Source organism: Castanea sativa, chromosome 5, assembly GCF_040712315.1.
Source record: "Castanea sativa cultivar Marrone di Chiusa Pesio chromosome 5, ASM4071231v1".
Taxonomy (NCBI): domain Eukaryota; kingdom Viridiplantae; phylum Streptophyta; class Magnoliopsida; order Fagales; family Fagaceae; genus Castanea; species Castanea sativa.
Genome location: NC_134017.1, coordinates 4,107,967 through 4,118,888, shown reverse-complemented (window position 1 = coordinate 4,118,888; position 10,922 = coordinate 4,107,967). Strand labels below are relative to the sequence as shown.

The window sequence follows — 10,922 nt, the reverse complement described above, 5'->3', positions numbered from 1 at the left end:
ATAAAATAAAATAATAATGATTACAGTAAATAAAAGATATGGATTTGTGTAATTTAGGCAACAGAAATGCTAGAAGATTATCTATCTCGATCTCATTAGTTATTAGTATCCATTTTTATTAAAAATAAAAATTAAAAAAAAAACTGAAACATTTGGTATACTAAAAGACATAAAGAAAAGAGAGAGTTGTGATGTAAACTTAGTCAATTAATAAGAGAGTTGGATGATTGTAGAGAAATTTCATAGAAGGTGCCACTTGGCAAAAGCTTAGACCCTCACACAATGAGGTCTCTGCTTTTATATATATATTGATTTTGGCAATGATGTAAAGACTTATTTGATATAAATATTTTTGTTTAGGTAAGAAAATATATATCAAATGTTAAATCAAAATTACAGATATTCCATGTATAAATATAAACACTAAATAAATATTATATATGTGTGTGTTATTCAGTTATTCTTTAGATTTATTTTTTTATGTATATATCTAGTTTGGCCGCATTGAAAAGATTTTCTAGCTCTACTACTGGCTTCACTAATACTTTATTTGTGAGTACATATTACTTTATCGATTTTCCTTTAATGTTAAAGAAACATTATATCATTTATCTCGTCACCGGATCCATACTATTCTAATATTCAATTTAATACAAATAAAAATTAAAGTTTCATTATTATTTGTACCGTTTTACTTGGACTTTTGGTTTTATTTCTAGATTAGGCTTCAAAAAATAATGCCCATGCCACAGAAAATAACATAATTTGTGCCACAATATTTTCACGTGGCAAGTTGTGAGTCGTAGAGGTGTGATGGTGAATTCACATGGGGACACACCTCTACTACCACAACTCGCAACATAGGCAAGTTGTGGCACAAATTATGTCATTTTATGTGACATCAACATTATTAAGCTTCAAAGTGTATCGATAACTATTCATTTTCTTTATTTTTTTTGGCTGATGTCAAGTTAAACTTGACCCTCAAAAGACACAATAAAAGGCCCTAACAAGGATTAAAAGGAAAAAAGAAAAAAAATTAATTTAAAAAATGAAAATATATTTTGGACCAAACTCCAGTGATAAAGTGTATATTTTTGTTATTTTAATTAATATTTTATATACTCTTCCTCTTACCTTTTTTTTGGAACGCCTGTCATTTTGTTTTGCATTCCTTCTTGCCACTGGTGAAAAGTGGAACCAGCACAAGCAGATCCTGCTCCTGCAAGTCTTGATCGTGATAAGCACCCCTGAAGTCTTGGAAAAGAAAGATGATGCTTGTTCCAAGTAAGATCAGTAGATCACTAATTCATTTATGGCCTCTTTTCTTTACTATTGAATGGCCTATAGCTCAATATTTGTTTTAGATGTTCTAATGCTTTTGCATTTACATTTGTCAGTTCTAGCCGGTATGTTCTTCTCAAGGAAGAGAAAGGCAATTGAAATTCTCCCTGAAAGTGTGAGAACGCTTTGGAGCAAGTGGGAGCTCCGAAGTTTGGTTATATTTAGTTTTTGCTTGCAATGCATTCTCATGGTGATTAGCGAACGTAGAAAGCGCTCAAGAAATAACTGGATCAGAGTCGTTCTGTGGCTTGCTTACTTGTGGGCAGATACAATTGCAACAGCTTCACTTGGTGTGCTTTCCAGCAACCAAGGTGAATCTGAAGGTCGTTTTGTAGACCCAAATTATGTTATAACAGTTTTTTGGGCACCATTTCTTCTTCTGCACCTTGGTGGCCCTGATACTATTACTGCCTACTCCTTGGAAGACAATGAGTTGTGGCTAAGGCACTTGCTTGGGCTACTTGTCCAGGTGGGAGGAGCTATCTATGTTTTCGTTACAACATGGACGAGTACGAATTCACTTTATATCATGGCAATTCCAATATTTATTGCTGGAACCATCAAGTATGGAGAAAGGACATGGGTTCTGATGTCTGCGAGCAGTGAGCATTTTAGAGACTCCATGCTTTCTCCTCCTGATCCGGGTCCCGATTATGCGAGATTAATGGAGGAGTATAAGTCAAAGGAAAAGGAGGGGTTCGACGTTTTTCCAGAAAACAACCCTGAAACTGGCAGAGAAGAGAATTATTCTTATGCTGATGTAGAAACTAACAGCAGAATTCCAGATGCAGCCCTTCTAAGCAAGGCCTACATGTTCTTTGAAATTTTCAAAAAGCTGCCTGCAAATCTCATCCTAAGCTTTCATGATATCCATAAGAGTCAATACTTTATCGAGAAAGATTCTGAGGAAGCTTTCAAAGTGATTGAGGTGGAGCTTGGATTCATGTATGATGTGTTCTACACAAAGGCAGTTCTGGTTCATTCTCTTAAGGGTGCTATTCTTCGTTTGATCACTTCTATTAGCACTTTTGCTGTATTTGTGGCTTTCTATAAGATCGAGAAGCATATCTACTCGAGGGTGGATGTAGCTATTACTTACATGCTGCTAGTTGGAGCTATTTTGCTAGAGATTTATGCAGCAGTAGTACTAGTTTGCTCAGACTGGACGACACTATGGCTGAGTAAGCATGGGAATTTGGGGGATATTTTGTATCCTGTCATCTCATTGATTTCGGGGTCTAGAAAAAAGAGATGGTCTAATGCCATGGGACAACACAACCTAATAAAGTACTGCCTTAAAGACAAGCCTGCCAAGAGGAGATTTAACCAGACGTTCTTGTGGATTTCAAAATTATTGGACAAGTATTGGTACAAGATTTCGGTGGAAGTTCCTCCAGATTTGAAAACCTTGATTTTTGAGGAGCTTCAAAACAAAATACGTGATAATCGTTCAGAACAAAGAACTCTCAAGAAAATTTGTGCTTATAGGGGTGACGGGGTAATTGAAAAAACTGCAAATGAACTTGGCATAATCAAGGAAGAAAATCTTAATTTACTCAAATGGAGTGTTACGGAAGAATTTGATCAAAGCATTCTTCTTTGGCACATTGCAACAGATCTCTGCTATCATTGGGAAAAGAAAGAAGATACGTTATCTGTTTGTGATCTATATTGTAAGGTGAGCAAGTTGTTATCAGACTATATGATGTATCTTCTTGTTATGTGCCCCTTTATACTGCCCAATGGGATTGGGGAGACCAGGGTCAGAGACACATGTGCTGAGGCCCTTGGATTTTTCAAGGAAAGGAAATCCATAACAAATGGAACCCAAGCTTGCTTAAAGTTAAAAGAAGTGAAAACTAAAATTCCACCATATAAAGTAAAAGGAGATAGAAGCAAGTCAGTGCTATTTGATGCTTGTAGGCTGGCTCATTCTTTGCAATCCCTGAAAACCGATTTTGGAAAACAAAAAATGTGGAAATTGGTTGGACAAGTCTGGGTGGAAATGTTATCTTATGCTGCATGTCAGTGTCAATGGAGGGAGCATGCTCAGCAGCTTAGGCGAGGTGGAGAGTTGGTCACTCATGTCTGGCTTCTTATGGCTCATTTTGGTTTAACTGAACAGTTTCAAATTTCACAGGGCTATGCAAAGGTTAAGTTGAGTGTGCAGTGATTGCGTGGTTTTTAATGCAAAAATAAAAAGGGGGCTTGAACAAAACTCTCCTTTGTTTGCTAAGAATAATTGACTATGGATGCATTTGTGATGGGACTGTTAAGATTTTAGTTGCCAAATCTTGTGCTTGTACTCTGTTCTGTTTATGCTTTAGCGCGGCCTTTTTACCTTTATTTTTTAAAAGAATCTATTGGGTTTTTTTCTTGGATTGAAAAACCTGTTGGCTTGTATCTTATTTATCATGTTGGCTGGTGCTTTAAAGATTGAAGTCTATAATGTTACACTGCACATACCATAGATGGAAAAAACATATTCAATCCTATCAATTCCCTCAAACACACCTAATAATAAATAGGTATACCTCACTATTTAATAGATGAGTTTAATAGGTATTACACAATTTATTATCCATTTAAATCGAGTACTAAAGGATAATCTAGTGGATAACTCTTTAGAAATTAACATTATTTTTCTTTTATAAATTTTTTTAAAAGATAGAAAGTATAATCCTCAAGATAGTTTTACTGTCTAGAGTTTTTAACTTTCCCCCTTTTTTTAAAAATTTTTTTTTTTATACAAGGGTTGAGATTGAATTTTTTTTTTTTTTTTTTACTGTCAATCTCAACCCTTTAAAGCTAATGCATGTGGGGTATTGCACTTGATCTAAATCCCAAAAGTCACACTATTGTTTGTAAATTGGATGTGACTAAAGTAGTGCTTGTGTAACTCCTATGCCACTACACTATTTCAGCTAACTTTTATATTTATTAACAGTCCTTTCAGCAAAATTTTTTTAATTTCAGCTAAATAAATTATTTTCAAACAAACACTTAGTATAGAACAATGTAATTCCTCTTCCTCATCTCCCCCTCCTTTGATATCTTTGTAAGATCATCTTTTTCCCACTTTATTTCTCAATTCTCAAATTCATCTTAGTTTTTCTTTTTTGTCGTGACCAAACAAACAAGAAAATGGGAAAGAAAGAAACGATTTGTGCACAACTTTACTGGCTCTTGAAAATTGAAAGCCTGAGGAAATTGAGCTTCTTTTTTTTGTTGCCAAAAGTAGAAATTGTATTCATAACAAAGAAAGAAACGTATACATATAGGACGAAGGATGACACAACCACATCCACATATATCTAATTACAAGAAAACATCTGACTCATCATGATAGCAAATCGAAAAAACAGAGCAGACCCAGAAAAACAGAGCCAAAGTATTTAACTTTCATATATTATCATCCTTCTGACTATCACCGCTTCTTTGATCCTGTTGTTGTGAATGGGATGAATTTTTATAAGGATTGGATTTATTAAAATTAGTGAATTGGATTAGTTCTTCAGGTTCGGATTTGTTGAAATTGTGGAACAATTTTTTATTTTTTTTAAGAATGTTGTGAAACAAAAATTGGCACTTGGTTTAATTCGACTGGGCTGGGCTTTATTATTTTTAAAGTTTATAATAACGTGTTAGTGCTTAACGTGTTGTGAAACAAAATATTTTTAAGATTATTTTGACATAATATCAAAAATTTAAGATTAAATGGACACATTCTAAAGATTAGAAACCAAATTAACTCACAACTTAAAACTTAGAGACTAAATTTGTAGTTTGCCTAAAGAAAAAAAATTTAAAGGTTAAATTTTTTTAATTTAATAACTGAGTTTGTTTAACTGAGTTAGCTTCAATTTTTAACTTTCTACCTTGTCTATTTATTTATTGTGAAAGCTGATCCCACATGGTTAAATTAAGAAAAGTAAAAGAGAAGTCCTTTCCCATTGCCTACTATCAAGCTAATTAAATCAATCGCTAGATGTGAGAATTCCAAAAATGCATTTCAGCTTCTGAATTCCTCCGTTACCGGATTCTCCTAAAACAGTTTGTACACCAAAGCTTCATTTCAAGCATATATTCAACCTCTCAAATGCTGACTGATCACTTTTCAAAATAATACAACCACGATGGCAACTTCATTTACTACCATTCTCTATAATTTCTCTCATTCCCTGTCTGATGCCATTTTTCGTTTCATTATCGACTTTGTTATCATCATCATCATTGTCATCGGCGTAACCATTTACTACTGTTTCTGCGGGACAGAAAAAAATAATGACAACGAGTACAAGTGGATTAAAAATGAATGGAAGTTGCTGAGGCTTCTTCAAAAAGACGTGGAAAGCGTTTCGAAGTCCGATTCTGAAATGGATAAGGAAGTCTATAATTTCTGGCAAACCGAAGAACCCAACCAGGGAATGACAGCACGACTAAAACCAACTGAGGAAGAATGGTATAAGAAAAGCACAAAGTTAGAGCGTCTCTCTTTAAATCTTGAAGACACTGATAAAACTTCTAAAAGCATGTCTGGAACCGCTATTCGTGGCTTCAAGAAAGAAATAGATCAACTCCTTGGTAAAAAGAAGACGGAGGCTAGAGACATCTACAAAACACTGGAGAATTTAAAGTCTAAGATCATAAAGTTGCAGATCAGACCAATTGATGATGAACACAGCGCTGATGATGCGCACAAAGAAGGCAAAGATCCCATTGCTCATCTCGTTGATGATGTGAAAGAAGTAGACGAACTCATTCCTAATGTGAAAAGAGAAGACAGAAGCTTTTCTGCTCCCCCTGCTGATGTTAGAGCTGAAATACAGAAATTCAAAATGCATCTGGCACTAATCCGTGCTTTCCTGACTGATTTACAAAGGTTTGGTCTCAAAACTCAAACGGAAAAGGCTTGGCTGGAGGAAGCAAATGAGATAGTTTCTGATAAAGAAACTATCAAAACTTTGATAAAGAAAACCAGAAATCCACAAGGGATGAGTTTATATTTACTCCTAACTCGGAGAGCAATGAATGAGCTTAGGGACGAGATGAAGCGTATCAACACAGGGTTCGATGAATTCCTCAAAAGAAAGGTGAGGTTCGGTTTTCAATCTATCAGACCATTCATCAGAAGAGAAACAGAGCCATCAAAATCCGACTCTGGAACCCCGCAACGGCAGGCATCCAAATTGAAGATCTCAGACGATGGCTTCTATGTTGAGTCTTATGTAAACAAGCTCAAAGAGTATGAGCTCAAAGATTCTGAAAAAAAAAATCCTCAAAGATTTATGCAACAAGTTTAAGGAGGTCCATGGAAAATTTGAAGAAGCAAAATCTATAGAAGGCATAACCAGTTCAACAGAGGAAAGGTCAAAGCAAATGAAGAAATTGACTGAAGATACAGTATTATTTAAAAAAATATACAAAGAATTCAACTGATCTGGGTTGCATTTGTAAACTCTGGAGAAACCCTGAGAAGACACTTCGCAAGAAGTTGCAACAAATTGACTGCGCTTTGGATATTCTTGCAAACACTACGGAAGCATATAGCTTTGAAATTGGGGAAGAGATGAGAGCAGTCGGATTGGATGATGACTTACAGAAAGTGGTCTCAAAACTGATGACATCTGGAGAAGATGCTAAACATTTCGTTTGCATTGTGGGGATGAAGGGTATCGGTAAGACCACCCTGGCGAAGAATATATATGAGCACAGTGATATTGTGGATCATTTTCCGGCTCGTGCTTGGGTGACTCTAACTGATCAAAAGGCCAACGACTACGATGACGTTTTTAAAAATCTAGCAAAGAAGGTATCAGACTCAGAACCTAATGGATCACAGAAGGAAGAGAATGGAGGAGGAGACTGTGAAATAAAGGTACGTAATTTAAGGTTCATTTTATGTTTTTATTTTTATTTATTTATTTTATCTTGTTAAGAGTTGGGATGTTTTCTGCTAGTTATTGACTGTATTGTGATAGTTACAGACTTACAGTACATTTGGTGTGCTTTCTGTTTTGAATGAAATACTAATTCATGCGTAGCAATTTTACATTGATGAAGTTTTTTTGTTTTACTGTGTTTTTTTTTTTTTTTTTTTGGCTAGTGTTGTGTTATTTACAGTACATTCGTTGTACTTTCTTTTTGGTTTTCACATGATAGCTTTATTTTTAAAAAAGGTACTTGATATTTTTGCAGAATAAGAGGTACCTTGTGGTTCTCGACAACTTCACAGCAGAAAATGAAAATGTCTTGAAAGCTCTAAGAGAAGCATTCCCAGCAGGGATCGATGGGGGTAGAATTTTGCTCACCACACGTGACAGCTGTGTACCTAAGGAAGTTAAACAAAGTTTCGAACTTCATCATCTTAGGTTACGAACCAAAGAAGAGAGCTGGAGATTGTTTATCCAGATGGTGGATGATTTTGGGTCTGCTCCTAATGATGTAAAAAGACTAGCTGAAGAAATTGTTGGAAGATGTGTGGGCTTGCCACTTCAAATTTTGCAATTTGGGTATCTTATGTCCGGGAAAGATGTGAAGGATACAAAGTTGTCAGAATGGCTGAAGTGCATCAATCCGCCTCAGGAACCATGGCTTGATCATATCCAGCGAGTAGGAATTCCTGATAGGCCTGATAATTGGAAAAACAATTTTCCTTTCTTCAATCTCTTTCCTGGAGACTATGAAATTCCTGCAAGGAGATTGGTCGCTTTGTCCGTTGCAATGGATGATTTAAAAGAGTTGATTAAACTCAACTTAATTCAGGCTGTTGCAATGAATATTAAAGGAAAAATAAAGACATGTCGCCTGCCCAGTGCTATCAGAGAACTCAACTTCTCTGAAAGTAAGAGGCCAGAGAATCATCTTGCTGATCTTCTTGACAACAAGTCTGATTGTTTCAATGATATTCATGGTAACGGTACTTTATCACCAACAAATCAGCAAACGTACAAAGCTCTAATCTCCTATCTCTCATTTGATACTCGAGAAGGAAATATACCTGGAGAAGACATAGGGAAGTTTCTTCAAAAGGGCATTGCAAGTGGTTGTTTCCAAAGTTTAAAAGTTCTTGATCTTGAACATGTATTCAGGCCTCAATTGCCCAAAACCATAGGAAAATTAGGTCATCTCATGTATTTAGGCTTAAGGTGGACTTACCTGGAGGAAATCCCAAAATCCATAGGCAACCTAGTGAACCTTCAAACTCTGGATGTGAAGCATACTTATGTCACAACTCTACCTAAGTCCATATGGAAATTGCAGAAACTTGAACTCCTATACTTGAACGTGAGTCACCGAACTAAATTCGTATCTCAACCAAGGAGCAGTTCCCTAAAGGATCTACAAATATTATGGGGTTTGTTCTTGGATAATGCAAGTGATATAAAGAATGGGCTGAACAAGCTGAACAAGCTTAAAAAACTAGGACTGGCATTCGAGCTAGAGTTGTCACAGCAACACGAATTGGCAAATTGGGTGAAAGGTCTGAATTCCCTCGAATCTTTGAGATTGAGATCAGTTGACGAGAACGGTGATGCTCAGGATCTTTGCTTGGATAATTTGTCAGGCCTTAAAAAGCTCTCCAGACTATATTTGTTTGGAAAGCTAAAGATTCCTTCCATCAAAGAGCTATTTCCAAACACTTTGTCTGACCTTACGTTGTCTGCCTCGGGGCTTGAGGATGACCCAATGCCAATATTAGGAAAGCTCGACAGTCTTAAATCACTCTGTTTCTACCTTGACTCTTATAAAGGAAAACGGATGGTTTGCCAGGGCTTTTCCCAACTTCAAGTTTTGAAACTTTGGTATCTAAAGGAGCTAGAAGAGCTGAAGGTGGAGAAAGAAGCAATGCAAAAACTGAGGGAGCTAGAGATCAGGAGCTGCGAAAATTTGAAGGCCTACACTGGTTTTAAGCACTTAACGAGTCTCCAAGAATTGAAATTGACAAAGATGTCATCAAATTTCACCACAGATATAGAGAAAAAGAGGTTAGAAATTTGGTATGCTCACCCTCCCAGGATCACAAAGTCAACTGGTAGTCCGAGTTGAGTGGAACAAAACTCTGGCATTATTGCATTCTAGGTATGTCTTTCTTTTCAGTTCTCTGTTTCTTCTGATGTAGCCTTCCTTCAAAGTTCTAACAAATACTGAAATTTTTAACACTGCGACTTGTAACAGATTTCATTATCATCTGTCCCTTAGTGTTCATGTGGCATTGGACGAAAGCAAGAGAGTTGTTGGTGGATGATTGTCAATCTTCTATTTGGATCACCATGAGGGTACTCGTTTTTCTTTCAAATGTCACCTTGTTTCAATTCTTGCGTTCAATAAGTGGTGTGCTAGTGCAGATTAATTGAATAAATTGGGAGACTTGGTTGATAATAAGTTCTCCCACATGTTGGTTCCTTTGTTGTTATTTGTATTTTAACTTTTTTCGGAGAATGCTTCTGTCTCTCACAGTGGTGGACTCTGAACTATCTTCTAGAATATTAAGCAGCTTTGTGGTTCTAGTTATTGCTCCTATCTTGATAAATAGATGTTTTGACTATTTCATACCTAAGTTCTTTCTGAAATGAAATGGAATTAGATATGCAAAAATGAATGATAAGAATAATAATCAATTCATTAAAGGAGCAAATGAATATTTTCAACTAGATCATCTTATCATCTGAAGTTAGTCAAATATGCAGTTCCATCACTTCCCAAACAAAAAAGAAAACTTTGTAAAAAGAATAAACACAACAAAGATTAGATGCATTAGTCATTCCCAAACTTCCTCCTTCAATCAAACCACTGATTTTTAATGTCAGTCTTCTTAAAAAAAGATAAGACTTATTTGTTATCTTCATAATAAAGATAAGATAGAATCACAGAAATGAAACATCACAAAATACGGAGTATGTCATTAATTTCTGTTCCCAATAAACATGCTCTAGCTAAATATTCACATAAACCCTTTTATTATATACTCAGTAAAAATATTATTACCAGAGAAGAAAAACAACAGCTTGGAACTGCCATCAAAAGACATGAGGCACTATCATGGAACAGTCGCGTCATTGCCACAAAGGTAGACCACGCCATCTCGATTTTGGTCATGGTCACCAATTCACCATGCAGATGCGCACTTGCTTGATACTTTGCTTCCATCTTGTAGTAGGATTGTGAGTAGGTAAGATTGGGCAGGTTGAGGAAAAATATTTCAACAAATCAATATCATATCATATACTATATATAATAGCAAAAGTCTTTTCCTGTAATTAAGGAGGCGCTGTCATGTAGGAAAAATGCTCATCTAAAATTCTGCCACGTATAAGTTAAAAAGCGATCAATTATGTTGTTTGGCAATGCTACAACAACATTTAAAAGCCTCTCATTATAAATAAAAAAAATTAATTGGTTAAAATAAGATGTACACAAAGATAAAAATAGAGAGAGGCGATGAGGCCTAGGACACGGAGAAAGAAACAAAGAAAGAGGCAGAACGGTAAACACTACTTCGATTGGACATTAAAAATAAAAAAGTTTCAAAACACAATTTTGCAGACCCAAAACCTAGGCAGAATGGTAAAAGAGAA

General features: G+C 35.7%; 2 protein-coding genes across 2 annotated transcripts; both read left to right on the top strand.

Annotated features, from left to right (window-relative positions):
• The first annotated feature begins 1,146 nt into the window (after window positions 1–1,146).
• Window positions 1,147–3,795, top strand: LOC142636724 (uncharacterized). The gene is made up of 2 exons (XM_075811010.1): window positions 1,147–1,287; window positions 1,401–3,795. Exons 1-2 carry the CDS (start codon window positions 1,272–1,274, stop codon window positions 3,515–3,517), a joined length of 2,133 nt encoding a protein of 710 aa, XP_075667125.1. The 5' UTR covers window positions 1,147–1,271; the 3' UTR covers window positions 3,518–3,795.
• Window positions 3,796–6,905: 3,110 nt separating this feature from the next.
• Window positions 6,906–9,861, top strand: LOC142636688 (disease resistance RPP8-like protein 3). The gene is made up of 3 exons (XM_075810968.1): window positions 6,906–7,222; window positions 7,543–9,426; window positions 9,523–9,861. Exons 1-2 carry the CDS (start codon window positions 6,914–6,916, stop codon window positions 9,391–9,393), a joined length of 2,160 nt encoding a protein of 719 aa, XP_075667083.1. The 5' UTR covers window positions 6,906–6,913; the 3' UTR covers window positions 9,394–9,426; window positions 9,523–9,861.
• Window positions 9,862–10,922: the final 1,061 nt, after the last annotated feature.

What these genes read in the sequence shown, in the direction of transcription:
- LOC142636688 (XM_075810968.1), top strand. Translation starts at nt 6,914, where the DNA reads ATGAGAGCAGTCGGATTGGATGATGACTTACAGAAAGTGGTCTCAAAA. An exon ending in GAGGAGACTGTGAAATAAAG is followed by an intron (nt 7,223 to 7,542) that starts GTACGTAATTTA and finishes ATATTTTTGCAG; the next exon opens with AATAAGAGGTACCTTGTGGT.